This window comes from Zootoca vivipara, chromosome 1, assembly GCF_963506605.1.
Source record: "Zootoca vivipara chromosome 1, rZooViv1.1, whole genome shotgun sequence".
NCBI classification, from domain to species: domain Eukaryota; kingdom Metazoa; phylum Chordata; class Lepidosauria; order Squamata; family Lacertidae; genus Zootoca; species Zootoca vivipara.
In genome coordinates, this window is record NC_083276.1 from 85,671,170 (window position 1) to 85,685,605 (window position 14,436).

The window sequence follows — 14,436 nt, forward strand, 5'->3', positions numbered from 1 at the left end:
TGAAAGCCAGGAGCTTAATGGCCCTTAAACCTAGGTTATGGGCGCAACAACAGAATGTCTAGGCAAGCTTTTTTTAATAACAAGAAAACAAAGCTGAAAATGAATGAACTGCAGCTAAAATATTATGTTCCTTTTTCACATGGTCTAGTCCAGGCATCCCCAAACAAGTGTTGACAAGTGGGTCAAGTTGACAAGTAAATTGACAAGTGTTATCAAGTTTAATTCCATACCCTCTTGGGGTCTTTTTGTGATACCTGTTCTCAGTTACTTTGATTTTTTAAAAAAGACTTTAACATAGAGCAGATTTAATAATCTTTGGGAGGCCAATACTCCTATTTCAAAAAGAGTCCGTGCACACTGAGTACATACCCTGAAAGATGGGATAACAATCTGTAAAAATAATATAGCTCTTTGATTTAAAACAGTTGCTTAGTTTTGAAGATGGTTATTGAGAAGCTGCTAACTTTGTTCCTTTCTTTCTAAAACAGGATTTGTGTTTAAAAGCAAACTTGATTATTTTCATAAACTAGTTGTATGAAAAGATGGCTCCACTGAAATTACGTGGGTCTATTCGCTTGCGCAGCATACAGACTGGGACTACAAAATGGAAAGAAGGGACATTCGAAGTAGTTGATAAGGATAGCAAAGTGACTCTGGCGATTCACTACAATGCTGGAGGAATGCCAAAGATATTTCAGGTACCTCAGAAATACAAAGAGTTTTTGTTTTGAAGTCGTACAGGAGCTGTGTGCCTCTGAACAACTGTCCTTTTCAAGTCCATTTAGCTGTCACTTGAACTTTCCTTAGAGACTTATTCTTTTTTCTGCTTTCTAGAACACTGATCCTACTGTATTGCACTGTGAATTATTGAGGTGTACTGTTCACTGTACATGTAGAGCAAGGATGATTTTTTTTTTAAAAAAAACCCTCTAAACCTTGGGAGAAAATAATACCTAGATGTTTCATTATTTAGTTATTTAGAATATTTTAATCCTGTTTTGTGGCTCCAGGAGGCCCTCAAACTGACTTACAAAAGATTATCAATGAGATAAAATATTTTAGGTATTAGGATACTACTGGCACTGGTAATAAAGAAAAGTTTATTTGTTGTCTGTTTCATTTTCTGCTGGTTATAGTATTGAAAATTCTTAATGTAGATTCATTGTTAGATTATTCCTCTGTATACACTCTTCCCATAATTAGGTGTGAGTCATAGTGGCATTTTATATTCATGGGGATTTTGTATCCAAGGCTACAGTCTTATCACACTAATCTGGGAGTAAGCCCCAATGGCCACAGTAAGACTCCTGCATAAGATTTCACTGCATGTCTAGCTGGCTGCTGGTGCACAGCTCATCTCTTTTCTTCTATTTACAACATTTATATGTAGTCTGGAAAGATAACCAGCATTGCTGCTATTGCTTTTTTTGGGGGGGGGAGAAATTCTAGAGACTAAAACAAATCTATTATGGTTTAAAAGTCCTTCATAAATGGAAACTAAAATTTTCTTTAGTAAGTGTTTTTTGTTATATTCACTATCCTTAATGTGTACATGTGAGTGTTGGAAAAATGCAAAGATATGAGCTGAGGGAATTGTTTTTAAAAGTGTACTGAGTAGGAATTGTTTACTGGTGTGGAATAGCATATGAACATACATAGTCTATGTCAGTGTGAAGCAAATTTAAATGCATCTTTCTTAGTATGGAAACTATCCATATGATACTTATTGTTTTACAGCTAAACCATAACATAAAAAATGTGGCTGTGCGACCAAGTAGAGGGAAACTGTGTTGCTTGATGATACAATTAAAGGATTCTAGTTTCCTGACTGTGGATAAAATACCACCTAAGGATGCAGAGGAAATGAAGCAGTTTCTGGAAGCTGTTCAAAATGGAGTTCATGCAGGTTAGTGTTAATTGTAGATTTGTTGTGTGGGGAAATGACTTCACTACTTGTTTAGGCTAAAATCAACCTTTATAAACAAAGTACTGTTAGTGAAAAAATAAAATGCTAGTAAAACGTCTTGTATATACATGTAAAAATCATAAAATGGTGTATTTTTATTGTAGCTGTGAAATCATCCCAAGGGTCTGGCAGTTTTGGTGTTCTGGGCAGTAGAACCACACAGAAGGATTCTAATAGGCAATTCCCATATATTGAAAACCAGGTATTTTAATCTGTTTCCTTCTTTTCTTATGCTCCTTTTTCTATATCTGCTGTATACAATAAATATTATCTGTCCACATATTTAGTAGTGATAAATGGGGGAACTTTGAATTTGTGTATTTAATAATCTTTGATATCTCCTGATAAATTTCATTCCAGAATAAAACAGCCTGTGGGCAATCCCACCAGATATGGAAAAATTCCCTTTATTCCCACAGGCTGATGATTTCACTGATCTCAAAGGTTAAAACTATATTCTACAGAATACAGTAACTTTGCTTCCTGTCCTTCTGCCCCAAATTGTTGCACCTAAAAGAGATTAGGCAGAACCTTCTTGGTGTCTGTAGCAAAGAACAAAAGTTTTTTATTTCATTCATGTCAATGAGTTGTTGCGGCTACTCCCGGGTAAAGACGCTCCAGTCCGTTGTATCTTTAAAGGTTTTATTGTGCATACTATTTACAGTGCAGAAATAGCAGAAAACATGACCTCCTAGTCACTCTCAGTACCTGGCAACGGCGCGCGTCGGCTTCGGGGCCAGCATAATAACTTGGGCACCCCAAAACGCTGCCCCTTCGCCCTGTTTTTGGGCGCGCACTTCAATTTGGGCACTGGAAGGAGCGGTGTCCCTTCTTCCCCTGGCCGGCTGGGGCAGTGCCTGGGCTCCGACGTCTCCCTGAGCCGTCCCTCCTCCACTTGTTGTGGTGTAGGGGCTCTGATGCCTCGCTGAGCCCTTCCTCCACCGTCTGTTCCCCAGAGCGTTGTCAGGGCTCTGATGCCTCGCTGAGCCTTCCCTCCATTCCGCTTCCCCCTTACCTGCTGCTAGTGCTGTTGCTGGGCGAAGTGCTGGTCAGGATGATGGGGGGAGGGTCCCTGTAGGGACTCCCTCTGAAAATTCATCTATTCAGGGAGATGACGTTTCTAAGTTCACCTTCAGTAGGTGGGTCTGTCAGCCTTGGCTACCAGTTTCGACTTCTTCCAATCCCAGAAGGTCTCTTGTCCTGCTCAGTGTGGGGAGCAGCCATATTGGTGGCCCCTGACACAAATGCTTTCCTTTTCCTGAAGTTCCGGGTCAATTTAGAATGCCACACTGGACACATTTGGGGCAATTGTTTCTAAATTTTGTCTTCAAACTGGGAGGAGACAGCCCCACCCACCCACCAAGAGTGGAGATAGGATGTTCAGTGTAGCCCTTCATCTGGAGTCTGATGGGTGGAGTAACTCTTGCAGGATGCCCTCCCATCTCCAAGGAGAAGGAACACTCACGATAAGTTCAAGGTTCCGTTTCAGGCCACTGTTCTTAAAGAATATATATTGCTTCTGACTCTGTAGCACTTGTAGTCTAGTCCGCCAAATAAAGGAATAGTAGTTAGAGGCTGATTGAGACTAAATCTGAATACCACACCTGTATCTTAACTTTATTTGGATGGTAAGGAGGTGCCTCCTGAGATTTGGTTCTTCAAACTGTTCTACTATTCTTTTTGCATTTCATTTACAATATGCAACCCGGCCAAAGAGGATTTCTCGTGTGAGGTGGTTACATATAGCCAGGCATCTGGTGAGCCTACACAGGTAATCTAGCAGGTTCACAGTCCATTTGGGATCCTGTGCGTGAATCAGTGAGTGCAGCGAAGTCTGTCATCATGGCAACTTGAAATATGGCTATTGCAGTAAAATTATGGCAGCTGTTTATAAGTTCTGTATGAAAGTTCCAGTTACCACTTATGTAATCCATATGCAGTCTTTGCTGGGTTGCAAGGTGGCCTGCTGATAGCATATGTGCCACTGACTCTCTGAAATGGGTCCATGATTTGAAATACTGTATGCTGTACTGATTACAGTGTTTATGATTCCCATAGACTCCTTCAAAAAAAGGGACTGTAGAAAATAAAGATGAAACTCAACTTCGCAAGGTGCTGGGCAACCCAGGAAGGGCATCAATTAAGAATTCTTCAGTAACTGGAATGCCTGGCTACCGAGTTACCATTTCTAGTCCTTCTGCTGCTTCAACACCTCACAGAACAGGGCTGTTGGAAAACCGGTATGAAATAAACTTTTAAGGCACTGCAGCCTTCGGTATGCATTCATTAAAACATGAATAGCTTTGAACATGGTATTAGTAAGCTGCTTTTTCATGTCTTTATTAACACTCTTTGGAAAATGTACTAAAAGCTTTAACTCTAAACTAGTTGGAAGGCAGTTAACCATTTTTACATTTTATGATAAGGCTTATGGAGGTTGCATAAGAATGTGAGTTGGGCTCACATTGTTTCCCAGTTGACTAAATAATTTCCCCCCTAATAAAACAGTGAAAGAAGGAAAAGGACACCACCTACCTCTGAGATGAATGAAGATTACCCAAAAGAGAATGATTCATCAACGTATGTTGTTATGATTCTTACTTTTTATTCCCCTCCCCCCATATTAATTCTGTTGAAAAAATCTTAATCTTAAACTTCACTCTTATTTCATAATGCCTTGGAAACATGAAGTGTTAGTGTACTTGAAAATTGTAAGGATTCAGAAATATGGAATGTTTTATGTTTTTAGTTTGGTATGCCAGTTAAAAATGTTCTTCATAGTTGCCCTTCATGGTGATTACTGAATGAGTGATTTGAATCTAATGGTCTTTTATAATTTTACTATTAAAATGTAAGGCTAGATTATTATTTTTTGGAATCAGTGAGTGTAGTTATGGTATTTTTAACAAGATGTATTGCTGTGTGGTTGCCAGTGGAATCAGTGGCATCATTGAGGACTTCCCCTGAGGAAGTCTTTATACCTTCTCCTCACTCCTGCAAACTATATAGAGCTTAAAATGAAGTTAGAAGAGCAACACCCTTTCCTTTTAATTTAAGCTCTCTGGCTTTTCAAAGTTATGAACATACACCTAAGCAGCTGAACAGAAAGAAGAATGACTGAGTAGGATAAAGGGAAAAATTCCTTCAGTAGCACCTTAAAGACCAACTAAGTTTATATTTTGGTATGAGCTTTCGTGTGCATGCACACTTCTTCAGATAAAGGGAGTGATCTGTAACCAGAGGGGAGGCAGGAATATGAGTTGGAGAGAGCACAAATGGGAGAGTGCTGTTGCAGTCAGTTCTTGCTTGTGGACTTCTTGGAAGCATTTTGTTGGCCACTGTGAGACCAGAATGCTGGACCAGATGGATCATTGTTTTCATCCAGCAACGCTTCCTATGCTTTTTAAGTTGTAGATGGAAAGAAGAAAGTGGGATCCTATATGAGTCAGGAGGGAGAGCATGCCAAATAGAAAAAGAATGGACTGTCAGAAGTAATGTGTGCATACACACAAGTTGGATCTACAAAAATGATTCTCTTGAAATTGTTTTATGATTTTTCAGGAGTCCCCCAAACCACTGGTGTGTCCCTTCACTAAAACAAAAATCATGTTGCAGATATGTTGTAAAAACGTGGATCAGAGGCGCAGATCCTTATAAATCATAATTTTTACAATGTATCTCCTCAAAATTACAATCATATCATAGGTCAGCTTAGTGTCCAGAGGTGTGTTTTGTTTTTCATTATAGTATCCTATACAAAAATCATAAACCATAAATTTCTATGCCTTGGGTCATTATTTTTGTGGTGTTAGCAGTTTCTGGATCTCTGACTTTAGTTTTAGATTTTATTTATTGTGTGCTCTGCCATTGTAAGCTGCAATTTGATGCTATTTTTGGTAAAACCATGCAAATTCAAGAGGATCCATTTTAGTTTCACTAGATCTGACATTTACTCAGACCCTATGGAAAAGCAAAAGTGTGTGTGTACACACTGTCTGTCTGAGGGAGTGGTGGGGAGACAAGTGAGCAGACAGGCTGGTGCACCCAGTGGTACCTCCAGTTATGAACTTAATTTGTTCTGGAGGTCCATTCTTAACCCAAACCCGTTCTTAACATGAGGTGCGTTTTTGCTAATGGGGCCTCCCACTGCTGCCATGCCATCGGCGCACGACTTCTGCTCGCATCCCTGGGCAAAGTTCGCAACTAGGGGCATCTACTTCCGGGTTAGCGGAGCTGGTTACCGAAAGCATTCGTAAGGAGGACGGTACGTAACCCGACATTCCACTGTACCTGAGATTTTAGGGAACTTGTGGTGGTGGTTAATAAATGTAACCCAATGTTTTAATGTTTTGTTGGAAGCCGCCCAGAGTGGCTGGGGGAACCCGGCCAGATGGGCGGGGTATAAATAATAAATTATTATTATGTAAAACAATATTGTACACCTTATAATAACTTATTTAAAGTTGTATGGGTTTATCTGCAGCAATAACAAAGCCATGACTGATCCAGCACGGAAATTCTTATATAGCAGCAGGGAAAAACAGATGAGCTTGAAACAGACTGAGGAGAATAGGACATCAGGTAAAAAAATGATACTGTTTTTGACAATCTTGTACAATGGCTAACTAGTCAAAACTAAACACATTTTGTTTGTATTTTGAAAACTAAGCTTCTAAAAGTCTCTGTATAATGAAATTATCTTTGTTCTCACTTGAGAAACGTTAGAAGGGCAAAAATTAAAATGTAAACCATATGCTTGAGGATAGCTGAAAGTAAGGAATTCCAAATGAGAGTTTTATCTTGCTAATTGTTTAAATGGGGGATTAGGAGGAGAGAGTGCTACAATTGCATATTACATAAATGAGTCTGCAATTTTTTTCTGACTTCCCACTGATTTTCCTTATTATTCCACCATGGTGATCAATAAATTAATTCCCCTTAGAGATAGTAACTAAATTAGACATTCCGTACTTACATTGAAATTTGGGAGATGGTATTTTAAATTGATTGTGATAAACAATGCACTCTGTATTTTCAGTAAAAAGTAAGGCTAAAGTTGACTGTTCCAGGTGTAATTATAATCACTCAGTAGATGTTTTCTGGAAACTATGTTGGGGAAAGGCATTCTTCTTTCTTCTTCTGGCTTTGAATCTGAAGTTTCCAGATTAGCAAAGCAACCCTAATAGTCTACATTGTGCCTCCACATATAATATAAAAGTGCATGTGCCCTGTCTTTGAGGGTTTTAAAATACTTTGTGTGTACTATAGTTAGACAATCACCCACTTATATTACATAAAACTAAGCTTTCTGGAGGTTAAGTGAAGCCATGATGTAGCTTATAAATCTCATTGCTGTAGCCAAGGCATAGAGTTTTGAGAAGTGATAAGGGCAAAAGATTCCCAAGTTTCATATGATGTGAAATAACTGTATTTTGCCTAGCAGATATATCCATTGCAGTATTTTATAGCAGGGATGAAGCCTTTGGCAGAAACCAATCACAATTTAATTGTTGCATCTCCTTTGAAATGTTGGCTGTTGGACAGTTGTATAGTTACTTTCAAAGACAGTTCTTACAGAAATTGATTTCTTTTTCCTTTTAAGGAGTTTTGCCTTTACAATCCTCTTCATTTTATGGCAGCAGATCATCTTCAAAGGATTATTCAGCTGGGAGTTCTAATGTGGACAGGTAAGTACAGCATTCCTTAGCTATTTTCTTTCAAATTCTTTGTCATTGGAGTGCTCCATTCATCAAATAGTGTAGTTTGTTTGTGAAAATAGCTTCTTATGTTACTCTTAGCACCATTTCAAAAGTTTTCTGCACAGGAGTAAGCAAATCATAAAATGGTAGGTGCTGTGCTAATTGAATACATCCAGGTGATATAAGAGTGCATGCCCTGTCCTGTATAAATAGGTAAATACACACATGCAGATCAGCCCTACTAGTCAGCAAGACCTTTTGGCAGACCTTTGTACCCAAGCAAAAATAATTGTGGCTTTCGGGTTGTTGCATCTTCCTCATCTATTAGCTGCGGCCAGGGAAGCTACATTTCTACAGTGACAGAAAACCTCTTGGTTGTTTAGTGCGTACAAGACTAGAATACCTAATGGTGCATATGGCTTATGGCTGCCATCTAATGCCTTGTCCAAAAGGGAGTAATCAGGCACTACAGTCAGGGAAAACCTTTATGTTAAGCTTTCTTGGATAGAGTAATATTGATTGTAGTCTAATGTGCACACCATGTTGGTGTAGCTAGGAGGAGATTAGAGCAGGGGTGGTAACCTGTGGCCTGCCAAGGGTGCAGCAATAAAACTGCTAGTACATTTGCAAAGCTAAGCAAGGTCTAGTATAGTTTCAGATTGGCTGGGGGGGGGGGCGTGTTGAGATTCCTGCATTGTAGGGGATTGGACTAGGGGTCCCTTCCAGCTCTACAATTCTATGATTCTATGACTACAACTCCCTTCAGCCTCATCCAGTATGACCAGTAATCACATCCATGGGTTAAAGAGATAGAAAGCAGGTATTATTTTTTGCTAAGACTGGTCTAGCCTGCTTCATCTAGTATCTGCTACAACTATGTATTATGCTTCAAACTCACATGCCTGTGGGGTATTCAGAATGCTAGCCAAATTTGATTTCTGCTCATCTTCTGCGGGAGTATGTTTAGCACTGTGAGCAACAATGGAAGTATACATATTTTAAGTGTTTGGGGAACAGATGACATTTATTTAATGGGGGGATTATTGGTTTTTGTTTTACTGTATTATGTATTTTGTATTCAGTTTTGAACCACCCTGGGATCTTTGGATGAAGGGTGGAATACAAATTTAATAAATGATGTTGTTGTTGTTGTTGTTAATAATAATAATAATTCACAATGCTTTATTCCAAAAGTGTGATCTTCAAGTGTAAACTATTTTCAAGGGTAACTTTTTATACATGCTTAAAAACTGTGCAAATTGAAAAATGAATTTAGAATTATTTTTACTTCTACTTCCAGCAGGTTTATCTATAACAGGGAGCTGGAAATGTGTTGCTCTTTAGTGGGGTCTGTGATTAATATTCAGAGGAGTCTTTGTAGGCTGTATAAATGTGATTCATAATCACATATGGCCCTTCTATGGATGCAAAGCATCCTGTGTGTGTGAAAGGAAGAGGAAGAATGAACAAACATTTTGGGAGGTTGACCACCTTGTGATAACTTCCTTTTGATGTATCCCCATTCGAAGCATCCTCAATGCTGATGGAATATGACTGCTGCTATATTACTGGTGGCAGTAACTGGCATTGTTATTCTTGAGATGGATTTGATGGCCATTTCTCCATCTCACCTTGTAGGACTAATCTGTTGAATCAGACTCCTTCTGCGAAAAGAAGCTTGGGGTTTCTCTCTCAGCCAGCCCCTCTCTCTGTTAAAAAAATGAGACCTAACCAGGATTACATGGGATGGAACAAGCCACGAGTCCCCCTTTCCACTCACCCACAGCAGCAACTGCAAGGGTAAGTTTTTAGATTTTCAGTATCTGTGTGTGGGCACACTGTGTGCTCAGTTTAGGTATTGGTTACATAGAAACAAATCCAACTTGTCAGCTTTTTCTACAACTAGATATCCTTCCAACACCATCTCTCCATGTCTTCATTTTTAAAAACTATTATTCTTCATGTTTGTGCTGTGTGTTTAACATTAAGGTAGAGTCCCTTTGAGCATGGGCTGCCGCTTATGTTCGTGCAAACTCAGTATTTAACAATTTAATAGCTTTGTAGATTGTTAAGACAGTGAGCAAGGGTGGACCAGAGTTACCGTATTTTTTCGTGTATAAGACTAGGTTTTTCCCCTTAAAAATAATGTCAAAAATTAGGGGGTGTCTTATACACAGCTACATCTCCCCCCATTTTCTTAAACCTAAGTCCCCCAAAACAGGGGGCATCTTATACATGGGGGCGTCTTATCGATGGAAAAATACGGTACTTACATTCTTACAACATGCCCTGTTGTAAGAATTTTTTTTTGTTATGTTTGAAGAAAATTAATAGCATCTTCAGATTGATTTGTCACAAGCATCTTCTGGGTAGTTTGGTTGACAGTTTATAAGATCATGCTTATAGACCTTACAAGTACAGGTCTGCTACTTGAGATACCTAAATGGAATCTGGGGTCTAATTGGCTCTTATCTATAAACATCATACAAAGGTTTGTTTAGAAATCTTTCCACACTCTGTTGTGTAATGTTATGATTGTTATTCATTGCATACTCCAAGCAGACAGACTCCTACTCCTACTCCTAATCAGTGTGTGTATACATCTATGTGCACATTGTAGTCAGTGTAAAATATCTGTGTTGGAAATGTTCCAATGTAACAACTGTGTCACCTTGTGCTTCTTCACAGGTTTACAAACTTGGGGAATACCTGTTACATGAATGCTATTTTACAGTCTCTCTTTTCAATTCAATCATTTGCTAATGATCTTTTGAAACAAAATATCCCATGGAAAAAAGTTCCAAACAATGCACTTATCAGGTAAGCACCAGCTTTGTGAGTTAAGTAAACATTTTTCCTAGTACAGCTTCAAAAGAAGCATTCAGATTTGGCTTGCTATTTGTAACTGTCCTTGCATATATTTTTGATAAAGTCCTATATTTTCTAATTTTGCTGCTTTTATTACTGTAGTTTCTCATTTATTGAGCCTCTGCTCTTTCCTCTTTCTTTGCTATGGTAATGAATAGATGTGTGCATTGTATTGGAAAAGGTTTTGCAAACACAATAAATGGATGCTTAGAAAAACAGTAAGTCATAAGTTTCCTGGTTATGTCGAGAGGGGCATACCAAATTTGAATAATTCATTCCTATAAAAAGGGTATTGGGCCAGTCTTTTTTTTTTTACTGCTCATACAAAATCCTACTAATAAGCATAACAAATTTTATGTGAGTTGATTTTAAAATACATGCAATATAATGGGAGGGAGTGCGAACAAATTTCTAAAGGTATATTAACTTTGCAGATATTTTTAGCATGCCTAACCTGCTTTTTGACATTTAAATGTCACTGCATTAATTTGTCCAGGCGCTTTACCCATCTACTTGCTAAAAAAGATGTTTGTAGCCCTGAAGTAAAGAAAGACCTACTTAAGAAGGTGAAAAATGCAATTTCAGCTACTGCAGAGAGATTCTCTGGTTACATGCAAAATGTAAGTATTTCTTTTTCTAGCAGCTGAAGTATTTTAAGGAGTGATGTGACCAGCTATGAAAATATTGATGCAAAAAGAGCTGCATAACAAGAGTTTGTAGCTTTTCTAGGCAGGTCAGGAAACTTGCAGAATTAGTGGCATGTGACTGACTATTGACAAGCAGTGGCAGATGCTACAAGGACAGGAGGGCTCATGGATAGATTTTTTCAGTGATCACTGAATCCTGAAATCCTACTTGGTTGTTACACTTATATGTTTTGCTGTTCACAAAAGAAAAGTACAGTGGAAGCATGTTTTTCAAAAACTTAATTCTTTCCCTGAATTTTGATGATACAACATTTCAAAAAGAAAAGAGAGATATGGAAGGTCCGTTCTCTTTTCGTTACTTTTGCTGAGTTCTCTTCTCTTTCTCCCTCCCCCAAGCCCTTTGACAGTTACAAATTGCATGTTGATAAGTTAAAGGTTTGTATTCAACCAAAATATCAATATACAATAAATTACACTGTAGAACCTAATAATATAATAATGTGATACCGAAAACATATCAAAGGCCTGAATACATCTCAGCTTCAAAAGGTTTATCCTTCTCCTCTGGTTTTTCTTAACAGCAGCTGGTAACTTGATTTAGGCACTACAAATGTTACCAGACTTTTTACTTGTTGGCTTTGGGTTTTTCAGTAATTTATGGGTTTGCTTTTTAAAAATTGTATACTTTCCCACTGAAAAATATCCTTTAAGAATGAGATGCATTTGGTCCCATGGTATCTTTCTGTATACATGTAATGTGTGTTAGGTTTAGTAAATATTTTTAGTTCGTTATTTTTTGCATTTTTTTTATTCACCTCTCTCTTGATTTGCTTTTATTTGGTTAAAGCTAGATCGTTTTTGTGTTTTCTTGTTTTTCACCTTAAATAAACAAAGTTGTGATTATTGGGGGGGGGAAACCACAAGTACGCAGACCTAGTAAGGAGGAGAATTTTAGGTTTCATTAAAACTATGTTTTAAAACTTAGTTATTTGGGATATTTGAAATTCAGATAGAGTTGAGTGTGTGGATTCTGGTATGAATGTATTGCTTGGGACCTCACCCTCTTTAAGAAATTGAGGTAAATTTGGTTTATATGTAAGATACATTTAAATAAATGTGTGAATTTGCCTGGAAAGTCACTATTCTAAGGAAATGTATACATGGTTTTAGGATGCTCATGAATTCTTAAGTCAGTGCTTGGATCAACTGAAGGAGGACGTGGAGAAGCTGAACAAAACTTGGAAGACTGAGCCAATATCTGGTGAAGACAGCTCTCTAGGACGTATATCTGATGACTTGTCAGCCACCAGAGTGTACACATGCCCAGTAATTACAAACTTAGAATTTGAAGTTCAACATTCTATCATATGTAAAATGTAAGTATTTTAACAGTTTTTTTCCTTGTTTCCTTGTTCTACACTTCTGTCTTCTCCCTTCTTTCTCTTTTCTCTGCTCCCCCAAAATCTGCTCCAGAGGTCAGGGTGGGTGAGGAAGAGGAATTCCATCACATCCATTGGTGTGGTGCTGGATCTCATGCCTAGATATCTAGACCATCTATACTGCTATCATGTAATACCCATTACTCCTAGGCATTCCATTTGTAATTCCAGCTCTTTTGCCCCAAATGATAAATACTTTTCTACTTTTCTCCCATCCTTCTATCCCTTCTTTTGGAATATTAATGTTAATGTTAGAAACAACTACTTCATTTTAATAAGTGCTATTGTTGTCAAAGAAGTTTGTAGTTTGGACCTCTTTTTGATATCCTTTTCTATTTTTTAATGTTTATTTTGTTTTTTATAATATTAAAGTAACTACAAAATACAGCAATATACAATTCCTATCAATACTGTATAAATTACATGTTTCATTGGTTCAATTACATATCCTCTTCTATCTTTGGTAGTTAATTCAGTGAGAATAATGATCTTACCTCTTCCACTAAATATATGCCAAAATATGTATTTATTTATTTATTCTACTTTGTTTTTTATAGAATGGTATTACATCTTTTTTGTAATGTTTATTCTTAAGATATCTGAGTATAACTCATATACTCAGAAATTTGGATATATTTATGAGTTCCTAAAACAACTTGTAATGAATGGGGAATATGTGGGTAGACTAAAATACACAAGGACATTTCTTTTCAATGCAGGTGTGGTGAAACAGTCACCAAACGGGAACAGTTTAATGACCTTTCAATTGACTTGCCAAGAAGAAAAAAACTTCATCCATCTCGATCTATCCAGGATTCCTTGGATCTCTTTTTTAGGGTATGTAATATAAAGGGCTTTTTAATATCATTCAGGATATCTTTCATTAACAGATTTTCCCCATCATTCCACCATTGAAGTGTCTGAATACTTCTTGTTATCCATTTTCTTCATGCAAAGCTAAGGATGAATGTGGAGTAAAAGTACAACATGGTAGTAAATACATACAAAGTTGCAAGAAAAACTGCTAGGGTGAAAGAAATCTGCATTTTGAAGGCCTGTCAGAATAGCACAGTTTTCAGGAAACACCTAAAAGAAGGCTGGGATGATTCCTGACAAGTCTTTACTAGCAAAGAAATCCATTAGGGCCTGCCACATTAAAATCTTGGTTCCTAGTAAAGGCCAACTGAATCACAGGGGCATGGGAAGCCACCAGAAGTGCCCCATCAGAGGATCTCAGTGATCCAGGTAGAGCACGAGGAACTGGATGGTTTTTAAGTTACTTTGGGTCTAAGTAATTTAGGCTTTGTGAATTATGCATGGAGATGGGGAGTGGGATGAGAGAGAGAGTGTCAATGAAAATTGGTATATAAATCTACCTTTGACACTGAGTGGCCAAGTACAGGAGACGTTGTCCTTGGTTAGGAGTATTAGAATCATCTGTCCAGTTTTTGTGCTTGAATCTCGGATAAGCGAGTATTCGAATCATCTGTCCAGTTTTTGTGTTTGAATCTCGGATAAGCGACACTTCTCCAAGTATATTGTAATACTTTGGGCAATAGCGCAGAGAACACATATCGAGAAGAAATAACTTTATTATTCTATGCCGCTCAGCTTTGACCCCACACATGGCAAGGCTACCTTTCCAATGCTAAGCTTATTTGTCCCACTATAATTATTTATTGAATTTATATACCGCCCTATACCTGAGGGTCTCAGGGTGGTTCACAGAATAGCTAGTTGGAACATTCAAGGCAACTCATGTAACCATTTAGAGACCAGTAGCAAAATTCTAACCAACAATATCTAACACATATGCT

The 14,436-nt window shown here is 37.9% G+C and overlaps 1 protein-coding gene across 3 annotated transcripts in view; it reads left to right on the forward strand.

Moving 5' to 3' along the window:
* Nucleotides 1-14,436, forward strand: part of USP37 (ubiquitin specific peptidase 37) — a 31,776-nt gene that overhangs the window by 2,861 nt on the left and 14,479 nt on the right. For all 3 annotated transcript variants that reach the window (XM_060278237.1, XM_060278233.1, XM_060278243.1), the window contains exons 2-13: nucleotides 489-698; nucleotides 1,738-1,906; nucleotides 2,071-2,168; nucleotides 4,025-4,206; nucleotides 4,475-4,546; nucleotides 6,450-6,547; nucleotides 7,569-7,653; nucleotides 9,304-9,465; nucleotides 10,354-10,485; nucleotides 11,030-11,153; nucleotides 12,351-12,556; nucleotides 13,339-13,456. In XM_060278237.1, the coding sequence (XP_060134220.1) occupies nucleotides 543-698; nucleotides 1,738-1,906; nucleotides 2,071-2,168; nucleotides 4,025-4,206; nucleotides 4,475-4,546; nucleotides 6,450-6,547; nucleotides 7,569-7,653; nucleotides 9,304-9,465; nucleotides 10,354-10,485; nucleotides 11,030-11,153; nucleotides 12,351-12,556; nucleotides 13,339-13,456 (1,602 nt within the window). In that variant the 5' untranslated portion in view covers nucleotides 489-542. The remainder of the gene's footprint in view (nucleotides 1-488; nucleotides 699-1,737; nucleotides 1,907-2,070; nucleotides 2,169-4,024; nucleotides 4,207-4,474; nucleotides 4,547-6,449; nucleotides 6,548-7,568; nucleotides 7,654-9,303; nucleotides 9,466-10,353; nucleotides 10,486-11,029; nucleotides 11,154-12,350; nucleotides 12,557-13,338; nucleotides 13,457-14,436) is intronic.